The following is a 27381-nucleotide window of genomic DNA, read 5'->3' as shown; positions in this document are numbered from 1 at the left end:
GCCATCAACTCTCACATACTGATTTGTTTATGTAGAGAGCTACATGCACTTTCCTTTTAAAGCCTTACCTATCCCCATTTCCTAAGCTGTGCAAAACCTAGGCAAGCTGAGGTACTGATATGTGGTGTTTGTTTGCTGGAATGCTGACAACTTGATCTATGTAAGGGTTCTGTTTGTGAGTTGGAGCCAAGAGGTGCTAAACAAGTATAACCTGTTACCACACTGTAATCCTGAGCTGTACACCTGTTTACAGTACATTATATACTACATACAGAAACATTTAAAATCCAAAAGGCTGTTCCTCTGACTCATGAAATATTTTAGTCAAGGGTCATCACAGTTGTTACGTGTTAGGCAAATGGAAAAATAGAGAGCATGAAATGGTCTGGTCCTCCAGTGTCAGCTGGAACAGCGTTTGTATTTGCTGCTGAAGAAGAAAATGTAAAAAACACACCTGTGGTAACCCTTTTATTTAGCTGGATTGCGTATGTTTGTTTTGGAGGGGGAGTGCCAGAACATTAAAGAGGGGGAAAATAGGAAAATTTGGAATAAGGAACCTAAGTAGTAGTTTTAAAATGTTTCTTAATGTGACTTGTGCAGTGCTGCTGTAGAATATCAGAATTTGAGTTTGGGAAAGCCATAGGCATAAATAAAAATTTTTGTTTCTGCAGTACAGATCAGAGTACAGATGACATTTGTAGGAATTTGATGCATATAATGCCAAGTATTAGAATATTCATAAGTTCTTTGATTATTTCTTCTCCTAATCCCCCTTTTTAATTTTTAGGACCACTCCCTCCAGTTTCTAGAAATAGTTCTTCAGGGCCCATGAATAACACCATGAATCCCAACATGCCTTTCACCTCCTCTCCAGAGTCTACCCCTACCCAGAATCCTCTGTCACTGATGATGTCACAGATGTCAAAGTATGCCATGCCCAGCTCCACTCCGCTCTACCACAACGCCATTAAAACCATAGCTACATCGGATGATGAATTAATGCCAGACAGGCCAATGCATCACTCGGGAAATGTGCCAGGTAAGTCTGTCTTGCCCTTGCAGTATTTTTTAAGCTCAGGATAGTATTTTCGCACCTAGCATTGTGTTAGTAATCAATGCAGCAATGGAGATATTTGCAGTTTGGGCAGTATAGTTGCCAAGTATGGTTCATACCATTCTTTAATTTTGCTTATTGAATGTGTCTTGTTTTCAGAAAGATTCTGCCGCATCAGAGATTGTTTTATGCTATTGCCAATCGTTCTGGCATAATGGCATCACATTAACCTTTGGGAAACCAGTATTCAAATGTGATGCTGTGGATCCCATGGTGGAGATCAACTAGTACACTGGGAAATGTTTAGATTTTGCTTATTGGGTGTGCATGCACACTACCTTTAACTTAAGCATCTTGTAGTGTGCATCCAGTGTGTGTTTCATGATACAGACAATGATTTCTTTGACATCCACCTCATCCTGAATTAATTTGGGCAAGCAGGGATGGAGTTATATCAGTTTATTTTGCTATGGTTTCTCATTACTATTTCCCTTTTTCTTATGCACAGTTGTGGTCTGCTGTGTTGATTTTACCCAAGTTCAGCTGTGTCCTATAACAAACGACATGTGTTACTGTTGTAAACATTTTCGGTGTCGAGGCCTTCTCAGCACAGGGTGTTAAGCTTCAGCATTACAGGGGACACTTCTTCCCATGCAGCCAGTGCACTGCTTGATACTAGCGTGTAGGAAAGTTCAAGCTCATTGCTTTTGTCTGTCCAGTCAGCTTTTAGCTGCTCATCTTCAGCTGCAGAACAAGGACTATGTGGCTTTCCTGCTTGGGATTTAATTGGAAAAAAAAAACACTTTTCCTTTTCTGTCCTCTTCTTACAGAATGATTACTTTTGGAAAAGTGCATCTGAGCCTGCTGTGTAGGCTGAGTCAAGGATGAATACAGTAGATTCATGTTCACATAAGGCACTAATGTGGTGAATGCTGATACACTGTGTAAGTTTCTGGACAATGGAAATAATTCCTGATCAGTAATGATGATGAACAAATTTATAAAAGTTGAAAATAGCTGAATTGTCTTTCAAAGGTTTTTCCTTCTGTTTGTCCACCTTAAAATTTGTTGTTACATTTATTTGGACATGTTTTGCTAGCCAATCACTAGATTTAGCAATATTTATGTAGACGTAGAAGTGCGAGTGACCTTAAAAATTTTTGGTCATGTCATCAGTCATTTGTCATTGTTCACTGATCATTTATGGTTATCATAGTCTTAATGGGTCCTGTGACTGGGTTCATCCCCTGTAGCAGTTAGAATTCCTAATTATTTTCTAGACGTTCTTATGCACAGGGATGGATGCAGACCTTTGGTGACACATCCAGTGACATCAGACCGGCTGTATGTGTGTGCTAATCCCCTGCACTAACTGTTTTATATTCTTTAGCTGCTTGCATACCTCAGAGCTCGATCCTTACTGTTGTGAAAAGTTTTGATGCTTGTCATTCGATCTCTGGTGTTGGCTGAGTGGTCCCTTACTGTGGATTCAGACATTATTGAGAGGAGCAGACTCCTTCAATTGCCCTATAGCTAGGTCTGTCCTGGGCTTCTATTATTTGGGGCATTTCCCATTGTGACCTTTTACCAGGTGGATCCTATCCATCCGTATGGAAGAGCATTATTGACAAATGAAGGATTGTCATACTGCAGTCAGCTGGATTGAGCAGGCTAACTCTACCCTCTTTAGTGAGATGCTGGTTTATAGGCAGCTACATGTGGATGTGCCATGGAGTATGACTAGGGGAAGTGGTCCCACTCTGTGATTACATGTCCCTACTTATCCCCATGCACATTCCTTGTTTCTGATGCCAATTTCCTTGTAACTGGTCTCCAGTGGTAGCAGGTCGCAACAGTCCTACCTCTTGGGAAAGGAGAGCAGACTATTGCCTCATCATTTCTCTTTACCACTGAGTCAGCTGCTTTTTTGCCTGGTTTGTGAATCAAACATGGGTTGCCTGGGTCATACTCAGGACTTCATCTGGAACAGTTGTTTTGTTTGCATGCCCCTTTTTTTTCAGGTTCTTGAAGATTTTAGAAACTCATCTGAATTGTGCATCATATGGTAGAACAAGGTTTTTATGGAACTTGTAGGAAAGTTCCTTTGATAGTCACAGGGGAAAGCCACACTTTCTTTACTACGAGCTTCATTTGTAGATTTTTTAGGTCTAACCTTGCCGGGGCTTGATCAACACAAACTTAATGTTGTTCCATTTTGGCATTATGAAAGATCAGAGGGCTGGAAATGGTATGCCAAGTGCTCCCACTTTTGGGGGGGGGGGCATGCTTGAATCACCTTTATGCTGCATAATTGGATTGCTGCTCGGTCAGGCCCTCAAGTCACCCACCCATGGGTTGTGAGTATTTTAGGATGAGACTTCTTGTGTAAGTTTCTCCAAGGCCCAGCAGGATTGGGGAATGCTGTTTTAAGAAGACCAGTTGGGTAAATCCACTCCAGGGTCCATGGACTATGCACAAGATAAGATATTTTTATCTCTTCTGTCTACTAACCATCGGTCCTTCTTCGATCAGTTGACCCATTCATCTCCCTGTGAAGGTGAAAGATAATCGCAAGAGACAGTCATTTGAGCATCCATCACCGTTTTTGCTGATAAGACTCCAACCCCCTCCTCAGTACATATGTGTATGCTCACAAATGCAAGGGCCAGCTGTACGTTCTTCATGGGGAGTGCTTGTTCCATGAAGGCAGTCATATAAACATGGCTTGGCAGAGCCAACCCTATGCCTCTGGCTCATAGTTTGCATGCCATGCACCCCTTCTGCAGTAGGTGCTGGCATTACAGCAGGCCAGATCCCTTATACCTTCGCAATGCGTGTGTCACCATTAACTGCTCACTCATCCCCTCATTGATCCAGCTCCTTCAGCACCCAAGCTAGTAATCATACTCTGGTAGACTGGGTCGTAGTGAGGACTTGATTTTCTGCACACCATGGAGTTAGCACAATTGGACTTTTTGATCCTTGGAGGGAACTTCAGTTGTGGGAGCAGGACTTTATCCTAATAAACTTCATTAATGATGCCTGCATTGGGCCTAGCACAAGCATTACCCCTTGATGTGTTGTTCTAAGTCTGTCCCATACCTCCCATGTTTACGTCAGTACAAGGAATGTTCTTTTGACTTTCAGTTACTTTTGTGATGTATTATAGAAACTCAGGCCTATGCAAGCCATTTAAAAGTTTTCCTAATTACTGAATCCAGATCATAAGCAGTGTTCTTAAACCAAGAATCAAGTGATTTCTTAAAGCCCTCTAGAGTATTAACACTCCTTATATGTATTAGCAATGATTTCCACAACCTCCTGCCTCTGGTAAAAACAAAAGCTTTTAAATGAGGTGTTATCTGAGGGAAGCTCAACAATAAAGTTGATGTTCCTAGTAGGGGACATTGTGCTTAGCAAAGTAAATGTGCAGAGTCGCATCCATGATGACATAGAGTCGTAGGTTGTTACTAAGCTAACTGCCTTAGTTATTAAGCTAATGGCCTTGGCACCCTTACAAGCTTAGCCATGTTATACCTGAGTTACCCTAATTGACCTTGGTTAGACGGGTGGTGTTCACAGAGCGAGTCTATGATCAGCAATAACTACCCCTGACATCCCTAAGGCATTTAAAAACAGTAATTATACAACGACCCCCCCCATTAATATTCCAAAACGTGCATGCTGATTGGTCAGCGTGCATGCTGTAAATCGGACTTATACTAATGGAAAAAGGTCCAGTCGCCCGGGCTTTTTGCATTAGTATAAGTCTTTTTTACAGCAACTGAGAATGCAAGATCTCCCTTGCTTTTTAGACACTGTCTCGCTATGTTAAAGGAGTTTAACATAGCGAGACAGCTTTAAAAAAAGCAATGGAGAAAGAACTCCTTTAACATAGCGAGACAGCTTTAAAAAAAGCAACGGAGATTCTCCATTGCTTTTTTTAAAGCTGTCTCGCTATGTTAATCTCCTTTAACATAGCGAGACACTTTGTAAAAAGCAACGGAGATCTTGCTTTCTCCGTTGCTTCCACCCACAGCTCTGATGTACTGCGTAAGCATGCACAGTACATTAGAACTGCCACAGAATAACAGACAGCTGCAGAAGGGCAGCAAGGAGGCATTATACAATGCCATTGTTTAAGAAAAGTATTTTTTTCTTAAATAATGTCATTGTATAATAGCAATAACCCACGCCTGGGTGTGGGTAATGCTGGATTTACCCATGGTTGTCTTTGTTTGGCCACTCGGGCTTCACCCTCTTGACCAAACCACACCAACCGTGGGTAAATCCAGCATTACCCACACACAGGTGTGGGTTATTGCTATATTATATCACTTCTTAATAGCCTGTAGAGTAAAATGACAAATGCTTAAAACTTGTCATATATAATATCGTCTTGAGCCTAGCAATCTGCTTTGGAAGTGTCTTTGGATTTGTTCAAGCACCTTTAAGTGAGAGACCTTGAACATGAAAAATGAATCACAGTGCTCAATAGTAGACAGAGCATTCATTGCAAGTAACTAGGCCAAAATATGTTTGTCCCTACTAGAAATGCAACACACAATATCCTTAGTCAGTCCATACCACCTTCTAACCATTGTCATGTTGTGTGTCATACTTCAAAGTTTGTTCCATCAGTACGACAAGGTCCCTAATATGGGTAATTGGTTGTAAAATGTGATTGTCTAGGGCATGTGAGCAAATATGATTGCAATGCCCAAAGTCGATACCCTGCACTTTTTGTTGTTAAACTTCAGTCCCTTAAGAGTTTTCCAGTAAGATCTGTCCAGGTAATCTTGGAGTAACAAATGATCATTGGTACTGGTTACAGTATATCTAATTTTAATGTCATCAAAAAGCTTGATGAGCCATACACTTTTTGAAACTGGACAATCTGACATTAAAAGACCAGTAAACAAAGGGCCTCAAACTAATCCCTGAGGGACACCCTTCACAATATGTTTATATTCTGAACACCAGTCCCTGATTTCACCTTGAATTTCCTGTTCAGCAACCAGGTAGGTAGTTACCTCACTGCCTATGGGTCACTTTTCAGCTTAGCCATTCTGTTTTGCAATACATCATAAGGAATGGCATTAAAGGCCTTAGCAAAATCTAAATAGATTGCATCAATTGCTAGACCATTGCCCAAGGAAGTGATGATGGTCGCATAAACGTTTATTATATTTGTTAGGCAAGAATGCCCAGGAAGAAAACTATGGAAATGTTTTCTGAAGCAGATCATTAATTCAAGGTGTCAGATTTTCAACAATTCCTTTCAGAAAGTAGCCATTGAGTCCATTAGGGCCTGCTGTATAGTTGGGCTTAATAGCCCTAATAGCCTTTAATGTTTTTTTCAGTGGCCTCAACCAAAATGTCAAGACAGTTGCCCAAGACATCAAGTACTACTGAATCCACTGGACTATTAGTATACAAATTATAAAAAAAAAAAAAAATTGAGTCAAGTGTATGTTCCTTGCAAATTCCACATTAAAAGGGTGTACCGCACATTTGGTGTTAAGAATTTTGCATCACTTTTATTTATGGTAGATAATGTGGAATCATTTTAATTCATCAAAATAACTTAAGTACAAATTAACTGTATTTAACCATTCTGGAGCTTCATAGCTGAAGTTAGTAAGCCTGTAGCAAGTGTTCCACATTTTGCCTATAGGCTCCACATTATGAGAAGTAGTGTTCACATCTTGGAGGTGGAAGGTTGACAGCTTATGGTCTGTCCATCACATGGCATGTATTTCTCAAGCTTACTAGAGTCTGTGTGTGAATTCTTGTCTTGTGTAGTAGGGGGTTGTGTGTCTTAATTCCTGTCTGGAATCATTTGTGAATCTGTTCACAGCGAGTCTGTTGTCGTAGAGACAGGGCAAGATCAGTGAGTCATCTAATTAATTCAGACCTCAGCTCCCTTGGATGATTTATCGTCTAGGTGCTCCTTGCAACTCCTTCCTTTCCCTCCAAGGTGCTGGTCAGGATAAAGAGCCATATGAATCCCTCACCAAGAACACTGAGACACCCTTAGTCTTGGACAGACTTGTGTAATATAGGTGTCTTGAGGATTAGATTGCCTTACTGTTGAGCATCCTAGAAATTACTCTTGTGTGGTTTTGTTGGACTGCTGGTGGTTCCGCCAACCACATTCTGCTATTTGCCAGAGAGTCTAGAGCTTTAAACAGATGTGGCAAGAAGGTGTGGTCCTCTGCCACACTGAGGGTTAGGACAGTCAGTGTTCCTGTCCCTTCCGGGTAGAACCAGTAATGGGAAAAGTTTAAGAACCTTTAAGAGTCCAGGAATATCGCTTCCACACCTTTTGTACTGCTGTTCCACTGTCTCCCATTTAGCCTTGTTGAATATGGATTTGTGGGTGCTAAAGCTAGGAATTCAAAATGAGTTGTGTGGCTGTGATCATTGTCCTTTGAGGATTAGAATAGTTGCTGTGTTGTGGATTCTCCCTTCAAAGAGGGATTGCTGTTTCCCCAGGCCTTTTAAACTTTGGTTGATGGGCATCCACAAGCAAAAAATGACCTTTTCAATGAAAGGCAGTTTCCTGTTTTTTATTCCCTTGCTCTTCTTCCTAGAAAATGAGGAAGACACCTCTTTGCTTCAGACACATGGCCAAGTGTCGTTTGGTAGCCTCTATTTTGTGTTGACTGCAAACCCCTGATGGAGGTCTTTTTTTGCTCTCCTTAGTGTACAGTCCAGGTGTGGTTTGATCCAGAAAGAGAAAAACTCTTCGGTTTCACCATGGCTAGAAAATACATTTTTAAGGAAGGAGAATGTGGGTGCTCAGTCATCTCATTCTTTTGGTAATTTTTCTTCCCATTTCTCCTTTTCCATGTTTTTTGGGATAGTAGAACCTTTAGGGTGACACCAGGCTGTACTTACTGCCTCCTGCCAGACACAGCTCAACTTCTTAGCTCAAGGATCAAGAAGAAAACTAGAAAATAATGGGGGACAAAGGACCAAAATCGGTGGTATATATTACCTCTGAATGCTAAGAAAGTTGCTAGATTAATGGGCTTTGTATTATTATGCTTTTTTCTGATGGCTACTAAGTCTGAAGTTCAGATATCTGTCATTATTTAGGGACTGCAGTCCTCACTGATTTGCCAGAAAAAACAAACTGTCTAAGGAACAGACCAAAACACGACACAAAACCAAAAAAACTGTGAAATCATTGAAAGTTTAAAGCATCTGTGCCCCCTCCACACTTGTATTGCGCGTGTGTGTGTGCGCACACACCATCAGTTACAACCACTTGAATGACTGTGACTGTACACCCCAAACGTTTGGCTGTGATCAAATGAATGAATAAATACATAAATTAACTGCCACACAGAAATGTGTCTTCTCAGCTCAATGCTGTCAGAATACAGCTTGGAATCCACTGTAACCCCCCACCCTGTACCTCTTAGCTCTTAACTCAAGAAATGAGCTGAAAGCTAAACAAAATGGGTGACAAACGACCAAAATCAGGGAAATGTATTGCCCTTATAAACATAGAAAGTTACACTTAAAACTCCATGTCTGTCATTAGTTGACAGCATTCCTCATTGATGAGCTAGAAAAATGCCAACTTTTCATCAAAGAAACAAAAATATGAGGCTAACTCGGGGACAGTTTAGAGCATGTATGCCCCCAACACCCACACCCACAAGCAGTCACTCAAGTCACCTGTAACAAAGTGCTTATCTTCATGCATACTAGATAACCAACACATAGGGCTACTATGAAAAAAAGACACTTGCTCTCATGCTCATATTTCAGCAGTAAATCCATTACTTTGTCTTTCATTTTGTCTCTGGCTGCCTCAGTCTGAGAGGCTGCTTAAGCCAATGGAAATGGTTCCTTGCTGTTTTTATTTATTTATTTTTGTTTTATGATGATGCTTTCTGGAGAAGGCACAAAGAACCATAGTAAGGTGTGATTGCTTTATTCAAAGTGTGGAGTAGATATAGTGCCAGGCTGCTCTGAAAACAGCTAAGCGAGTGGAGTAAACAGTTTTTTTTTTTCCAGTCACCTCGGAAGGTCTTGAAACTTTACAGATATGTGGAGTTACGATCTCCATAACTGTAACAATATTGGTAACTATAAAGCCAAAGTTACGATTTTGTAGTAGAAGAAAAAATATATATGTAAAAATACAGTTTAATTTTTTTTCCTCTTTTTTTTGTTGTGGGAGGGAAGATGCATCCCAGTAGCTGGTACCATGAGCCACCCCTGAAGTTGGCATTGGCTGATGTCTGAAATCTCATCTGTTAAAAACAGTTACTTCAGTATTGCTAAGTAGCAGCCAGAATTCCTTCCAAGTTTAAAACTTTACAGGATCTTTGACATTTTAATAGTTTAATCCAAATGTCTCCTAATATTACTGTAGGCTTTCTTAAACCACTGGAGGTGATCATGCTTCCCAGGACCAACAAGTGAAAATAAAGGAAAAGCCAATTATACTGGTAGATCTTATCAAATTCTTGATGAGTTTGCAGTGGAATTCTTGTAAACCAACTCTTTCTCAAAAGATTGAAATAAAAAGGCAGGACAATCTGATTGCTCTGTAATGCTGTCCAGTTTGTGTCTCCTTGCGAGTGCTTTCATCCAGTAGACTTATTCAGGTTTTCATAAACACACTAATCAAGAATTTGACAGGATCTACCAGCGTAATTGGCTTTTCCTTCCTAAGTTTTGCATTATAATAGTTTGCGTCCAGATACACCAGCCTTTGAATCTGCTGACAAACTGCATGGGTATGATGTAAATGGTTTTCACTCATTTTGCATTTGAAAAGGGGAACCATCAAGTCATCCACTTCTAGGAGTAAGATTCATGTTCCTCTTGGGACTGCTCCTGATTTGAGGGAATGTAGCTTGTGGATGGTTTTAGGAAGGTTTCCATACTTGTCTTACCACTAAGAGTCTGTAATTAACTCTTGTATCAAAAAGTAGTTCTAGAACAAGTTTACTTTCTAAGATGGTCAAGTAAGAGAGAGAGTAATGTACAATTTTTAGTTAAATTTACTTAGAGTAGCAGAAGACATTTCTAGGGAACTCAAACTTAAAACTGTAAAAGCACACATTTTGGACTTTCTAGACTGCTGATCATATTAAAACTTTTATCTGATAAAAGTAAAATTCCAAGATCCTCAGACAATTAATTTGTCAACTAAGAGTGTTGCTATTTCATAGTAATTGTCCATCCTTAAGTAAAAAAAAAAACACCATTGAAAATCTAAGACTGTGCAGCAGCCTAATCCATTTGTACATTCCACTAGAGACCGACATTTCCCTCTAGTCTGTCACTAGAGAAAGGGGATTTTCAGGGTGCTTCTTCATTAGCTTAATTCTCTTAAGAATGTTTCATAAAAGGATTCTGACTTAAATGTGTTAGATAAGAAAATGTTACCAATAGTTTTAAATTATGCAGATCAATTCAAATTGCTTATGAAGATTTATAAATATACCACCAAGTATCATCATAAAGTGTTTACCTGAAATTTCATGATACAAAGTCCTACAAAGTATTACTTCAAGTGAGGCGATGTTTGTCTGTTATTTCAACTTTACCTGACAGTGGGCAATACTTTTATAGATCAAACAGATCAAAGCCAGATTACATTGCAAATTACCTGGCTCACTCAAGCCCCTTCTGATATTGATTGTAATTTTATGTAGTGCTAATTTCACACAGATTTCATTCTTCTGGTACAGTAAGTTTATGTGAGCCCTGAAATGGTTCATCTTCTGAGCACAGAATGCATAACTATTATATTTTTATTGCATCGTAATATATGGAGATCTGTATGCATGTGTGTGTTTGTGTGTAGATATATATCTACACACACACACACACACACACACACACACACACGCATACATACAAACCATGATTTTTCATGGTTACAATGAGGTTATATAAATTCAGCTTTGTATGACAGTTATCTCCCTGTCATTTTACACAGATTTTATTTAGGCTAGCTGATTACTACTTTTAAACTTCCAAGGTTAAAGGTTTTGTATATACCTGCTTTACTTCATCCTATTTTATTCTAAGTACATTACATATCCACATAAGGGTTAATATGTTTTCATATGAGAAAATAAATTGTAAAATATTTTTCTCTACCATTAAAGTCCATTTTCATACTTTTGTCTTCATTTATTGAAATGAAAACTTGGATTATTGCAGTACAGCCACTTGCCCTTTTAAAAGTAAGGTTCTTTGAATGACACTTATGTCGTCCTATTTTAAACTTTCAAACCTATTTTAAACTTTCAAACCTGCATGCCAGCACTGGTGGTATAGAGGAGTAAAGCCCTGACTATGTCTCATGCAGCCTGACTTCAACTCGTATCTCAGCCACCAAATGGAGATGGCAGGGAACGTTGGGCATGCCCATCCAGGAGGCAGTGGAGAGTAGCATGCATGCATCCACAATCTCTAAGAGGAGGGGTGGTGATGCTGATATGTGGCTTTGGGAACAGGTGTTTAAGCACACTAAGCCATTACTTCGAGGCAACCTTCATCACAGAAGTAAAGAAACATGCAGTTATATGAAGAAGGCATTTTGGGTCTCTGTGGTGTGGATCTCGTAAATCTTTGTAGAGGAGTCATAACAGCAGGACTTGTGGCCTTTTCTTCTACGTTGGGGTATTAAAAATAACTTTTTCTTAGATGGAAACCTTTTAGGATAACAGTAGAAATTTGAGGAGCAATTTCTACAGTTATATTTACTTATTTCTATTGTTGCCATGTTGTATGGGATGAGACAAAGTGAAACATATTATTTTACTAGAATATAAAACTATTTTTTATTTGGAACAGGTAAATCTGTTTTACTTGCTAGGAAGATATTTTCTTGGATGAGTAATCATGAGTAAATTCCTGAATGTGTTGCATCATTTGGCTACTTTTTCCTGTAGTTATATTTATTCCACACAAGTTAGAATGCATTCTTTATACTGGTAGACAAGTGTACTGTATCTTAAGAATGGATTAAGTCACATCTGTGATTATAGATACACATCTTTACTTTAATTTGAGATCTATGGTATAGGTCTCGGGTAGTTTACCCAACTGCATGCCTACTACAAACACACATCCTTGCAGGAAATGCACAAATGAAAGCTGAAAGAACTGAAGAAAATGTGTAGTAGTGCATGTTGTATATAGATAAGTTTTGTGCCCCTACCATTGTAGGAATGATACCAGTGCTGGATGTTCTTCGTGTTTCATTGTTGCAGTCATTACATTTGGGTGATCTGCTGGCAGGTTGCCCTTATTCGGCCTGATTAACAAAGACTTGGGTCCTGCGTCAGTTGCTGTCCCTTCTTCCATGACGTCAGGTCAACAGGGGTATAAAAATTGCAGCGGACGCCATTGCATCAGTCTTTCTTGCCATCCGGTGCCCAAAGCAGTTCGCAAGTGCCGGTCGGTCAACTCCTGAAATTTTCGTTTTTTGGGTTTCAGAATCGAAGTCTTGAACTTAAAGCTAAGTACCCCATTGGGGAAACTTTTTCTTACTCCTTACCAATGTCAGTAAAAGTTAATAATTGCATTACTTGTGGAAAGCAAATACCTCATTAAGATTTTCATTTGTACTGTATTCCTTGCCTAGCCCCTGACCACGACGTGCCTTGCTGTCGGTTTTGTGCTTTACTCAGCGCACTATCCGTCATTGGTACATTTTTGCCTCTAAATATTTCTGTTCTCGGTTTAATTATCCAGAAATGACCTCTGTTAGCCATCTGACTACCGGGATTTTGAAAAAAATGCAAAGATAAAGACAGAGACAGGCCGTCAGGTCCAAAACCGCCAACGACGCTTCTCCTAAGCCAGTCGCCAATTCGCCTGTACTCAGAGGCGCTTTCGCTGCCCCTGATACCCACTACTTCTGACTCGCACACCTCTACTGAGACCCATTTGGAGTCCGGTATGCCGCGAGATACTTCACCTATGGAACCCGCAGATGTCTCTACCTTGGATGGGTCCAGAGCCGCTGTGCAGGCACTGGCTTCTGAGGGTGTGTTCAGGCCTACAGACTTGCATATTAAACCGACTCCACCTTCAATACTAAGGCCTAAATCACAATCTATGTCTAAAAAACCGACGCCCAGGCCACATGTTCAGGCCCCTATGCCTAAAAAACAAATGATCAAAATGGCTGAAGATCTAATTACTCTAATCAGGGGTAGTCAACCCACCCCCCCCCCCTTCTAAGAGGCCTAGGGCTGAGCTTGACTATGAATCTTCTGATCAGAACTCTGTTTCTTCTGACTCTTCTAATGACCTGGATTTGTCCATACCTACTTATGAGGATTCTGATGCAGAGGATTCCATTCCTTCTGCTTCCCCCCTGAGGACTTTTCTTTTGGGGAAACTTTACATACCTTAAGGGAGCATTTCCACTGAGAAAGTCAGGAATTTTCTGATTAAAAAAAAGAGGCTTAGGGATTTTCTTCTTCTACCTCAGCATAGGCCTTTGGCTATACCTCCTGTACTAGACATTGTTGATGTGTTTTCGGAATCCAGTATGGCCCCTGATTCCCTGCCTCCAGCTCCTAGTAAACCTGACAGTACAAGGTTCCTGAGTCCCACAAGTTCCTTTTCAAAAATCCTGTTGCAGATCCTGAAACCATTTCTCAGGGGCCTAAGGGCATTAAGGCTTCTACTGCTAAAAACCCTCCCCCTTCTGATAGAGACTCCAGGGCGCTGGATAGATGGGGTAAAAAGGTTTATACTTCTGCAACCTTGGCAATCAGGGCTTTAAACTGCCAATTTTATATGTTAAAATATCAACAGCATATTATTGGACTGCTTAAATAGAAAATTATGTTGATTTCTGACTGTGTGGAAAGTAAAGATTTACAGGATTTATTGCATTCTGCTGAACAAGTTGGAAAACATACTTTGCAATGTGGTTTTGATTCTTTAGAGGCCTCTTGCAGGGCTGCTGTTACTGGGTCTGTGCTTAGAAGGCATACTTGGCTTAAGGAGCAATCTCTGCCTGATCATGTTAAAGTGAAATTGTTGGATGCTCCTTTAAATCAGGACCACCTGTTTGGCAGTAAGGCTGAAGAAGTTTTAAAAAGGATGGAAGATGAAGCTAAATCTATGCAAACTGTAAAAGATTTCTTACAAGTGCAACCTCCAAGATTTAGTAGGCACTGGCCTACTAAGAATTGGTCCTTTCCAGCGCCTTCCAGATCCTCTCAAGCCAAACCTAGACACACCAAAAGCACCAGGTTTCAGTCCCAGAGGACTCTCCGAACTAAGCAATGGAGGGCCTCCACTTCCAAATCTGGAACTAACAAGACACCACCCTATGGTAAACAGTCTCAATGACTTTCCTTTAAAATTACCAAGTACTTACCTTTTAGCTGCCCCTTTGGGGGGAAGATTGCTCTTCATGCAAAAAACTGGGAACTCATAACGCAGGACAAATGGGTTTTAAATATAGTGTCCCAGGGACACAGATTTCATTTCCACACCTGCCAACACCAAACGGGTGGCCAGATCTGCCCCCATATCAGTGGGCAGAGGCTCAAAAACAAGTACTTTCCCTCTTAAACATGGGGGCTATCCAACCAGTACCAGAATAGGAAAAGGGACAAGGTTTCTATTCCAGGCTTTTCCTGGTACCCAGAAAAGACAAATCATGGCTTCCAATTCTGGACCTGTCTACTCTAAACACCTTTCTGGACATTCTAAAATTCAAGATGCTGACTCTTCACCAGTTACTTCCTATGCTAGGCAAAGATGCCTAGTTGGCAACTCTAGATTTAAAAGAAGCATACCTGCACATCCCAGTCAGGGAATCTTGCAGAAGATACCTACGCTTCAAAGCAGGCTACTTGCATTATCAGTTCTCTGCACTGCCCTTTGGCTTGTCTACTGCACCCAGGGTATCCACAAAGTGGCTGGCTCCAGTAATTGCATTTTGCAGGCAAAGAAATATTCAAATATATCCATACCTGGACGATTGTCTAATTCAGGCAGAAAACTAGGGCATTCTTCTAGATCATCTGGCGTTTGTAAAAAAAAAAAAAAAAAAAAAAAAAAAAAGGTTCTAACTTGTCTGGGGTACACCATAAACGGAAAAGAAATCACAATTGGTGCCCTCTCAACAGATTACATTCCTGGGTGCAAGCTTGAACACAACTGCCCAGATGGCTTTCCTCACACGAGAGAAGCAAATTCATTTGGTAATTTACTCCAAACAAGTGGCCACAAAAACCCTGCTACCTGCATGACAAGCAAGCCTTGGGGTTCATGGTCTCCTGCATTCTTCTAATTCCATGTGAAAAACTACATATGAGGAAACTACAGTGGTACTTAAAAAGTCTATGGAGTCAACATTGTCACAGCCTGGAAACAATGATTCCTATCATACCTTGCCTACGCCTGGAGTTCCTATGGTGGGCAGAGGCCTGCCACCAAAACAAGGTACTGCCATTCACACTACCCCCTGCCGCCCAAACCCGAACTACAGATGCATCAGACTATGCATGGGGGCTCCCCTGGCAGGGAAGTGCATTCAGAGCAAATGTAACCCAAATCAAATGCACCTACATATCAATCAAAAAGAAATATTAGCCGTACAGAATGCTCTGACAGCCTTCAAGGACTACATTCTTCCAGGACAACTAGTGGTAAAGACGGACAACACTGTTATGTGGTACATAAGCAGGGGGGTACACATTCCTACCCCCTCTGCAGACTAGCCATGGCATTGTGGAACATGGCCTTGAGCTACCAAGTGCACCTACAAGCTCAATTCCTGTCAGGAAAATTAAATACACTGGCAGACGGACTAAGCAGAAATCTCATGCACCCACACGAGTGGAAACTGGAACCACGGATTTTCAACATGTTGACAAGCAAACGGGGGAGCCCAAACATAGATCTATTTGCCTCCCCCCGGAACTACCAGTTGGACAAATTTTGCACAAGGACTCCCCACAAAAAGCCTGGAAAGTGGATGCTCTGTCCTTCAGCTGGAAAAACCTGTCAGTCTACGCCTTTCCCCCTCTGCCTGTACTCTGCAGAGTTCTGTTAAAAATCAATCAGGACAAACCAAGAATGATTTTGATTGCTCCAGGCTGGCCACACCAACACTGGTACCAGCTGCTGCGCAGTGAGTCTCAAATATCTCCCTGGCACCTGCCTCAGACACATTCCTTGCTGTCTCAGCAGGAGAACCAGATTCTGCACCATCAGCTTCCAACATTGAACCTTGCAGCTTGGCTAATCACTTAAATTCACCCTTAGCATCCCTCAGCAAACCTGTGATGGATGTCATCTTGGAGGCGTGAAGACCTAGTACTAGAAAATCTTATGCTGACAAAAGGAAAAGATTCTGTGCCTGGAACCATTCTTTAGGGATGAGCAGAGCAGCGCCCAATTTACCTCAGATTTTGTGATACTTAACTGAGATGCTTCACAAGGGCCTGTCTCTTTCCTCTATTAAAATCCACGCATCAGCTATTTCAGCTCACTATAACACAGAACCACCCTTCTTTTCTCATCCCCTGCTCAAGCAGTATCTCAGAGGGGCAAAGAACTTGAGACCACCCAGGAGACCTCCTACCCCTGTCTGGGACCTTAACTTTGTTTCGGAGAAACTCACTCTACCTTCTTTTGAGCCAGCTGCTACTGCAGACTTAAAATTTCTTTCTTGGAAAACAGCCTTCCTCTTAGCAATCACTTCAGCTAGAAGGATATCTGAATTACAGGCCCTTTTGGCAGTGGAGCCTTTCATCATCTTTCATGTGGACAGGGTATCTCTGAGGACCAATCCATCCTTCATGCCCAAGGTGGTATCCAGTCTGGCTCTTAATCGGTCCATTCATTTGCCACCCTTCTTTCCCAATCCACAGAAGAAAGGGGAACGGATTCTGCATTCCTTGGACGTGCACAGACAACTTGGACAGAACTAAATTTCGAAGAAAATCTGAAAATTCCTAGTAGCATTTGCTGCTGGGGCAGAGGGGAAGGCTATTTCAAAACATACCATTTCGAAATGGATAAACCATTGCATTCATTTCTGCTATAAGCACCATGGAAAACCTATCCCCCAGGGGATCAGATCTCACTCCACCAGGGCTGCATCTACTTCTGCAGCTTTTCTTAGAGGTGTTCCTACCAGGGATATTCTAGAAGCTGCTACCTGGAGTTCTGTACATACTTTCACCAAGCATTATCATTTACCAATTTTCTCTAAATCCAGAGCTGGCTTTGCCACTGCTGTCTTGCAGGGTCTTATAGCTGGTCCCAATGCTGTATAAGTTCCTCCTCCCAACTATAGCTTTGGGAATCTACCCAAATGTAATGACTGCAACAGTGAAACACGAAGAACATAGTACAGTTGTGTCCACTTACCATAAATGTAGATGTTCGAGTGTATTCACTGTTGCAGTCCTGGTTACCCTCCCTCCAGCCCCCTGTTTTTCTCTGACTATACCTCTGCTTTCTTTTACTATGTTTAAAAGCCATTTTGGTGTATTTGCTTTTGGTTTGAGGTATATTTGTGTTTTTAATTTTATTTGCTCCCCATTTGGGGGGCACCTGACATCTGGGGCAAGAAAAACTGATGTAATGGTGTCGGCTGCATGTTTTATACCCCTGACGACCTGACATCATGGAAGAAGGGACAGCAACCGACGCAGGTCCCAAGACTTTGTTAATCAGGCTGACTGAGGGCAACCTGACAGCAGATTACCCAAATGTAATAACTGCAACAGTGAATACACTCGAACATCTACATTTATGGTAAGTGTACACAACTGTACTTTCCTTATGGGGAAGAGGCCATGCTTTCTCAAACTCTGGACCCATGAAGGTAAATAAAACTAAATGGTTATGATTTACTGTTACACTGGACCTGTCTGAAGATCTGCTAAGCACCTTACCACAACTCTCTTGAATGTTAGTGTTATACAGTCTTTTTTTTTTTTTTTTTTTCAAATAATTTTTTATTTATTTCACAATAAAGAATGCATGAACAATATATGAAGACATGAGTATGCTGGTAAATCTAATGCACACAAAGGTTCTAATGTTCTGAAACAAACAAAAATATGTACAATATATACAAGAATACAACTGAATAAAAACTAAACCAACTTAAGCTAAGCTAAATTTAAATTAATTAAAATAAATTAAGTTAAAATTAAAAATAATCAAATTAAATTAACTTAAAATAAATTGAGTAAATTAAATTAAATTTGAAGTGCTACCATCTAGAAAAGAGAGTTCAAAAGCCAAAAGAAACATTGAAGATTGAGTGTAAAACAGCGCATCTCTCAAGTGTGCTTGCAGTGAGTATCATACCCAAAAAAGAAATCAAAAGAGAAGGTCTGAATGCTATTGTATACAAAGAATTAGGTCGAATAAGCTTTTCCAAACTTTCCCAAATAGGACTTTTTTCCTGGGTCCTTTTGTGATGATTTTTTGTGCTGCAATATATGTAATGGCCATCTCCTTGAAGTTATTCCAACAAAGTTTTGTGCGATCTAACCAATTTTTTGTGATATAGAATTTAATCAGGGAGCATAAAATGATTAGGACATGCATATCTAACCTAGAGAGTTTAACAGTGGGTATATGAAGGATTGCTAATTCCCAGGAAAGAGTAGATTTGTGGTAACCCATTTTCTCAAGACGAACTTTTAATGATGTCCAGAGTTTATGGAAATATTTACAGGACCAAAGTATATGTAAAAGGTCGGCTTTTGGGAAAGAACAAGTACAGGAGGAGGAATTTTTGGAGTCAAATCTATTCAGCGCCGTAGGAGTATAATAAGTGTTGTTGTTCACCATTAATTGTGTATAGATATGTTTTTTGAATGGGGAAAGTTCTAAAGTATTTTTATAGCAGATAATTTTTGTTCCTCCGTAAAAGGGGTTCCACATTTGTCCCAGTAATTAGAGAAGAGACATCCTGAATTATGTATTATGGAGTCCAAAAGTTTATAAGATTTGGAGAGCATTTTTTATGAACTCGAAAAGGCATGTATAATCTCAGAGTTTGATGATAACCTGATTGTTAGCCGGGATATAGGCGAAGTTTGATGAAACTAATTCTCTTAATTGGCGGAGAATAGTCGTGTGTTTATTGTTGACTTTGAGAACTGATCGGAGAGCAGGGAGTTTTGCATCTTTATGTTGCAGTAAGTCCCATACTGTAATATCTTTGATTAGTGGAAAATCCGAGAGGTTAATCATCCAATTATTGATCTTAATGTTGGGATTTAAATGAAGAGGTTGAAGTAAAGAAAGGGCTTTGTCAAGGTTGAGGGATTTTATCAGAGATTGGAATACCTTAATATTATGTTTTAACATACTAATTAATTTGTAATTGTTGAGAACTTCTGGAAGTGTTATACAGTCTATGAGATAGTACTTTAGGAAATTTGTAGAACACTTCATGCATCAAGATTGTAAATCATTGGAAGTTTAAGTAAAAACCTGCTGCTACTTTGTGTCTAGCCTTGGAATACATGTTGTTCTCAAAGGAGTTATCATGGAGTGTGCAAGTACAGCAGGTCTCGATAATTATATTACTGAGCCATGCGTCCAGTTGAGTCATGAAGGTTTTAATGTGTTTGCTAATTTCACTGAACTTGGCAAATGATTCCAATTACAAACTGCTATGTGAGTGAAAAACAATGCAGAAAACTGTTAAAGGAGTTTGGTTGCATTAACTCCTATTATAGAGGATGAAGTTTGATCATGAAAAAATTTGAAAGTTGTAATTAAATTCCCTCTATAGAGTTTTCTGTAACTTATTGAATTTAGCTGCACTTTAACCAGGTGCACCTTATGACTGAGTTTCCTGATGGACCAAATTTTCCTTTTATATGATTTCTGTATTTCTATTTTTGTAAGAGTTCACAGTGTAGATGCACAACAGCCTGCAGTGTTTAGTGTGTGGGTCTAATAAGTGATGAGTATAGCTCTTCAGCTTGTCAAGCAGTTATGATTTAAAAATGGCTGTCATTGCAGTATAGCACATGTTATTATGAATAAAATTCCATCACAAAAAATGAAACCAAGGAATCCAAAACAAATAAACAGGCAACAGGAAGCAGTCTAGTCTCTATTTAATTCAAAGTAAAAACATAGAGAATACATAAATCATGAAAACCGTAATTTATTGAGCGCTTTCATCCCAGTCAAAGGGATTTCTTCAGAATAACTACAACACTTCTCTCCTTTTTATGCATTTTTCCCCAAACATCTTTATTAAATTTTCACATATGACAAAGGCAGTTTTACATTTATTAGTTGTAGTTTACATCAGAGACACCATTGAAGCAACTGTAGTTACAAACATTATATTTCTCTTATAAACCATCCAGTCACTTTCAGTTAAGCATTATATGACTTATTCAAATCCTGCCTCTTAAACATCGTTCCTACTCTGCACATATTGTTCCCACAATTCCCATTTTTCCTATGTAGTTTGCTCCTTCCCTTTTCTAAAGATCCCAATTCCAATTTTCTCTGTTACTATATTCCCTACTTCTAATAAAGTTGGTCTAGACTTTGATTTCCATTTTCTAGTAATTGCTTTTTTGGCAGCCACCATAATTAGACACAGCAAGTCTTTACTTTACTATGTAGAGGCAATTCCAATTCTGTATCATAGCTCAAAAAAAAATCATCTCCCCAGTCAGTCTAATCTGCTCACCCAGCATCCACAGCAGAGCAGTCTGCAGTGAATCCCTAAAGTCTGCCAGCTCATTACACTCCCAAAAAATATGTTCCCGGCTACCTCTTTCTTGCCCATCACACCTCCAACATTTGCTGTCCACCTGAGGAAAAATTCTTTGGCGTCTACTTGGGGGGTATAAAATTACCTATGTAAACACTTCCAGGCAAAAATCCTAAATCTTCTAGACTTTTGTTGCATGTTTGGGAGATATACACAGATCCCCCATTGTCTCTTTGTGAATTCCTTATCCAATCTCTCTTCCCAATCCATTCTAAGCTCATCTGGTTGGTTCTTAAAATTATCCTGCAGTATTTTATATGCTGTACTAATTATTCCTTTTTTAAGCTTCTGTTCTAGATTGTATTAAAAACTCTGCCAGTGCTGGTCTTTCATTTAGTACCCCCTATTTCTTTCTCTGCCTATACTCTTGATATTAATAGGGAAGAAATTCTGTAACCTGCAGTCCAAATACATTCTTGACCTCTTCCCATTCTGTTATCTTTCCCTTTCTAGTTATTTGCTCCCAGTACCCTGGCTTCTTTGCCAGTTTTCTTCAATAAATTCCAGCCTCCTCTTGCTTTTTATCTGTATCCGTATGATTTTGGTTGTTCTCCTTAAATTTGCATCCAAAATCCCAATCTCTCCTTATTTCTTGAGCTTCCTCCCTGCATCAGCATCATTATTTCCACTTTGAATTATAGATGTTATGTGGTCCAATCTCGCCTACATTCTTACTCATGGGTTCGGAGCCGAACATCGGCTCCGACTCGGCCAACTTATATTTTTCTAGCACAAAGTCTCTAATCGGCTGGGCTAACCTGGTATCCCATGTTGCACCTCTCCACAACCCCAGATCTCGTTTGCCACTCGTGGATCTAGGACGTGGTCTCGCTTGGCTGTGGCTAAGTAGCTTTAAAACTTCTTTTTCTAGTGGAAAATTATTCTCTTTCTTCACAAAAGCTATTTTAATAGCTGTTTTGCTTATTAGTATCGTTGTTTTGTGGTGTGAGTGTTTGTGGTATCCCTCCGTTCCTACGGGCTAGGCCCGTTTAAGTTGGAGGACCTAGTCCTCCTTCCATTTTGTGGTTTGTCTGAGGTAAACGCTTGTCCCTTGCTACAGTGTGTGTCTTGTTGTCAGGTCAGAATCGTTTAACTTAGAGATTCTGTCTTTTGTTGTTAGCGGTAGTTTCCCGCCTTATCCGTTGTGGCCTACAGTCCTGTTTCTGTGCTTGTGTACTGTGGTTTGGCCGTTATGTCTAAGAATCAAAAAGAACACAAACCCTCCGGGTTTAAGAAGTGTTCTAAATGTAGCTACAAGATGTCCATAACAGATGGACATGCTGTTTTTGTATACTGCTTGGGGGCTATACATTTACAAGAGTCCTGTAGTTTTTGTCACGCTTTTAGCACCAGGGTTCTACAGGAGAGAAAAAATAAACTTATACTGAAGGGCCTTCTTAAGCCTTCCTTTGAGGAGTCCTTGGACTCTTCCTCTGGTTCACAGTCTAAAACCAAGACTTCTAAAGCCAAGAAAAGATCTCTGGCTCCATTGGTTACACCGGAGCCACTGGAGAAGACTACCAAATTTGACTCTACCTCCTCGGCTCCCTTGTCCTCAGGGCCGCAGGAGGTAGCTGTGATTCTTGAATCTGCCTCGGCTCCTATCCTGTTAGAGCCCATTCGGAGCCGATCTCCTAGTGTCAGACAAGGATCTCCAGATAGGAGATCACAGTCACCTTCTCTCTCCTCCAAATCCTCCAGACTCTGTGATTTGGATGTGGATAGGGTGGTCCAGAGGCTCCTGTAGTCGCCGGTTTTGGCAAAATTATTTTCGGCTCCGACCTAGTCGGCTCTGGAGCCAGTCCCAATGAGGGCGCCCATGTTTCCTCCTCCGAGCGCCTCCTTGTCTTCGAAGCCAGAGTGTTCGGCTCCGGGTGATGTTTTGCCGGCTCCGATACCTCTTAAGGCCTTATAGGTGCTGACGTCGGCTCCTACCATGTCGGCTCTGTCCTCTGGTTTCGGAACCCGGGTGTCCTCTGTCGGGCCCGAGGGAGATACTTCGGGACTTTTGTCTGTTCCGAGTCTCCCTCTCGGCGCTTCGGCTCTGGGAACCTCGGTCCCGATCTTGGCCTTGGAGGTTGGTTGATCCTCTGATTCGGGGGGACCCGCCTTCAAGGCCATGAGGAGCGCACTGGCCAGATCCTCAGTCACTTCACCCAGATCGGTCATTCCATCCCCCTCCATGCTGGCGAGAGCCTCTGATGCCCCTCGATCAGTTGACGGCGGAGCCTCAAGGTCTGGGGATACCCCCATGAGTGGTCCCCAACTTTCTGAGGGCCCCTCAGAGTCTGTCCCTGAGGAGCCCCCAAGAAAGAAATTGTGCAAGAGGAAGCACATAGACTCCCAGGATGAGTCCCTCACCTCTGATACCGACCTCGGAGTCAGAGGGGTCCCCCAAGTCGTCCTCCGATGACGTCTCTTTCTCCGACATCCTGGAGATTTTGAGGCAGAGAGGCGGCTGGTCGTCCAAAACCCCCTCTGAGGAGGAGTCGGTATTCCTCAAGGCCTTTGGGGCTCAACCCTCCGCCTCCTGGGTGTCTCCACTCTTCGATGAGCTCCTGGATTTGATCTGTCGAAGGGCGTGGGAGACTCCTGACTCAGTGGAACCGGTACCAAGACGCCCTAATAAATTTCTGTCAGCTCCCCCTGGGAAAGAGTTCCTGTCCAAAGGGGTTTCTGTGAATGCCATGGTGGTGGCGGCCACTCAGCAGGAATTAACCAAGTCTTCTTCCTCCGTCCATCCTCCTAACAAGGAGTCCAGGAGTATGGATCAGTACGGGAAGCGTACCCTCTCTTCAGCGACCTTCACACTTCGGTCTCTGAACTATCTATGTCACTTTACTCGGCTCCAGAGAGATCTCCTTAAAGAGTTAGGAGATACTCTAACGAGGTAACATACCTGAGGCGTTAACGCAGACGGTTAATGCCCAGTTGTCTACTCTTGGATCGATTGTCAACTCGTCCATGAGACTCGTATCTTATGCAGCCGAAGGGGCGACCAGGGCAGCTAGCTCAGGTGTAGCCCTTAGGAGGCAAGCCTGGATGCGCCTGTGTCATTTCGCGGAGGCCTTCAAGTCTTCCTTCACTGACGCCCCCTTTGATGGGCCCTCACTTTTTGGGACCAAAGTGAAAGACACCCTCACCAGATGCGAGCAAGAGGGAAAGACCCTGTCTGCCGTAGGGGTCCGTTTTTCCCTCCCATCTAGGCCTTACCCCAAGGCTCAGAGGAGAGGAAAAATGTGGTTCAAAAAGTCACAGAAGTCTTTCCCTGCCGGTCAAGGTGAGTCCCCCTCCAGAGGCAGAGGAGGGGGTGGCTATTCTGGGAGACGCCGCCCTAGGGGCAGAGGAGGTCCTCGCAATTCGGGAGACCATGATTCCTTTTGCAGGCCTTCCTATCATCGTCCCTGACGTATTGCCCGACTGTGCTATTCCGGAGCCAGTCAGGGGCTGCATTTCATTGTACCCGGAAGCCTGGGCAAGTATCACTCAGGTTCGATGGGTGCTTCGTATAGTTACCAGAGGTTATTCCATCCCATTATTGTCAAACCCTCCTCCACCCAAGAGAATCCCAGACGTTCCACCCAGTCAAAGGGATCACGCAACACTAGAAATTTCAAAGTTGCTGGAAAAAGGAGTCATCCAACCTGTCCCCTCAGACCAGATTGGATTAGGGACTTACGCAAGACTCTCTTTGGTGCCGAAAAAAACAGAGGACATGAGACCCATCTTGGATCTCAGACGACTGAACCGCTGCGTTCTGAAGTCCAGGTTCCGAATAGTCACCCTTCAGTCTATTTTTCCGTTACTGGGAAAAGAAGTATGGATGTGCTCCATCGATCTCAAGGATGCTTACTACCATATCAAAATGGACAGGGCATCCAGGAGTCACTTACACTTCCAGCTGGGAGCCAGTCATTTCCAGTTTTGTGCCCTGCCCTTTGGCCTCACCACAGCCCCCAGGGTGTTCAAGTGTTTGGCAGTGGTGACAGCTCACTTGAGACGTCAAGGATTCCAAGTGTTTCCATACCTGGACGACTGGCTCCTCACCGCCCCCACCAGGCATCTTCTCATTCAGGCCAGGGAAAAGACCATTGCCCTTTGTCATCAACTAGGGATTACTTTGAACTGGGGAAAGTCTGCCTTGATGCCCTCACAGCGTGTCACATTTATAGGCGCAGAGCTAGACACCGTTCACATGTGGGCGTTCCTGCCTCAAGAAAGGATAGAGATGTTGCAGGGTCAGGTTCGCGCGTTGCTGCCCCTCAAGAAGGTTCAGGCCAGGTGGGTCCTACAGCTCCTGGGATCCATGGCAGCCACCATTATGTTAGTGCCCCTGGCCAGGTTACACATGAGGCTTCTGCAGTGGCTTCTCACGGCCCAGTGGTCCTTTCAGAAACTTCCCCTGTCCCATCTGATCCTACTCACCGATCGGTGCAAACAGGACCTCTGTTGGTGGATGAGTCCCACCAACTTGAACAAAGGGAATCCATTTATTCCTATGACTCCGGTTGCCACGGTGACCACGGACGCCTCCCAGATAGGGGGGGCATTATCTGAGCAGGACGGTCCAAGGCACCTGGCAGGATCACGAGGTACATCTGCACATCAATGTTCTAGAGATGAGAGCGGTGTTACTGGTGTTGCAAGCACTGCAGAGCTCTCCTCCTCTAGGAATGATTGCAATTCACTCGGACAACATGTCTGTCGTGTGGTACCTAAACAAGCAAGGGGGAACCAGGTCTTATCCCCTATGCAGAGAGCCCATGCGAGTATGGCAGTGGGCCGTGTCTTCCCAACAGTTCCTAGTGGCAACGCACATTCCGGGGAAGGCCAATGTGATAGCAGACAGGCTGAGCAGAGCTATTCTGATGCCTTACGAGTGGTCCCTGAACCGCCGGGTTGCGGAGCAGATTTTCAACAGGTGGGGTCAGCCTTGCTGCGACCTTTTCGCCAATCTCCACAGTACCAAGTGCAGCAACTACTTCACTCTGATCCCCCCACAGGAGGAGTCACCCAGGGACGCTCTAGTCCACGATTGGCCTCCCGGTCTGCTCTGTGCTTTCCCCTCCGTTTCCTCTGCTGCCAAGAGTAATCCAGAAAGCCATTTCCTTGGGAAGCAAGATGATTCTTATTGCCCCACACTGGCCTCGCCAAGTCTGGTTTTCCTTTCTTCATCAGTATGCAGTGGACAGTCCTCGGACTCTGGATCCAGCACCACACCTACTGACACACATGTCGGGACAATCCCATCCCTCCCTGAGGACCCTCAGGTTGACAGCCTGGCTACTCCACTTCCATCTTTAGTCAGAATTCATCGTTTTTCACCTGAGGTAGTACACATTTTATCTTCTTCTCGTAAATCTTCTACCAGGAAGATTTACTCCAGCAAGTGGAAAAGATTTTCAATTTGGGCTCAGGCCAAGGGACTGGATCCTTTCACAACCCCCATCCCTGCTGTCTTAGATTTTTTATCCACTCTTTTTCAACAGGGTTCTGCTCCTGCCACCATTAAGGTTCAGCTGGCCGCCGTCTCCAATTTTCATACCTCTTACGAACCTTCTCTCATGGTGCATAAGCTATGTAAGGCCTTTTTGAGGGGCACCTTGTTGCGTCGGCCTCCTGTGTCAGAACCCATCATGCCATGGGATTTAAATTTTGTGTTACAGGCCCTGACATCATCACCTTTCGAACTAGCTGCCACCTGTGATTTAAAATTTGTCTTGGAAGACTGCATTTTTAATAGCTGTCACATCAGCCAGATGGGTGTCTGAGATTCAAGCGTTGTCCATCAAATCCCTGTATTTAATATTTCATAAGGACAGGGTTTCCTTGAGACCTAATCCTTCCTTCCTTCCGAAGGTAACCTCTGCTGTTAACCTCAATCAGTCCATTGAGCTGCCAGTTTTCTTTCCTCAATTTTCCAACAAGGCAGAGTTTAAGTTTCATCAATTGGACGTACACAGGCAGCTTCGTTTTTACTTACACAGGACTAAGCCACTTCGTAAGTCTGATCAACTCTGTGTCCTTCTCAGAAAATAGAACAGGTTTCCCTGTTTCTAAGATTACAATTTCCAGGTGGATTTCTGACTGCATCTCCTACGCTTACTCGTCGGCAGGCAGAGAGTTACCGTTCCCTGTCAAGGCTCACTCCACCAGGGCTGTTTCTGCTTCAGTAGCTTATCACTCCAGACTATCCTTGGATGAAATTTGTGCTGCGGCCACGTGGGCTTCTCCCTACACCTTCATTACTCATTACAAATTAGACGTGGCTTCTAGGGGCCGGGCTTCCTTTGGTTCCACTGTTCTCAGGAGCATCTTCCATTGAGCCTCCCAGGATAGAGGTGCTAGGGACGCTGTCCTTTGAGTAAGAATGTAGGCGAGATTGGACCACATAACATCTACAAGTTATGTACTCACCATAACGCTTGATGTATGTGGTCCAGCTTGCCTCACATTCTTACATTCCCTCCCACCTTCCCCCCTCCTGGAGGATTTGGAGGCACCATTTGTTTCAGGACCTTTCGGTATTGGTTATTTT

At 42.4% G+C, this 27381-nt stretch overlaps 1 protein-coding gene across 7 annotated transcripts in view; it reads left to right on the top strand.

The window, feature by feature from the left end:
• The window catches only part of BCL9L (BCL9 like), a 1117803-nt gene that overhangs the window by 1021142 nt on the left and 69280 nt on the right, over positions 1-27381 (top strand). For 6 of the 7 annotated variants that reach the window (XM_044080932.1, XM_044080930.1, XM_044080929.1 and 3 more), the window contains one exon: positions 788-1039. The exons of the other annotated variant lie outside the window; for it this stretch is intronic. In XM_044080932.1, coding sequence (XP_043936867.1) covers positions 788-1039 — 252 coding nt within the window. The remainder of the gene's footprint in view (positions 1-787; positions 1040-27381) is intronic. 7 annotated transcript variants of the gene reach the window in all.

Source organism: Protopterus annectens, chromosome 8.part0 (assembly GCF_019279795.1).
Source record: "Protopterus annectens isolate FY-2018-M chromosome 8.part0, PAN1.0, whole genome shotgun sequence".
NCBI classification, from domain to species: Eukaryota; Metazoa; Chordata; order Ceratodontiformes; family Protopteridae; genus Protopterus; species Protopterus annectens.
Note: the sequence above shows the minus strand (reverse complement) of the source record. Positions and strands in the feature narration are given on the sequence as shown.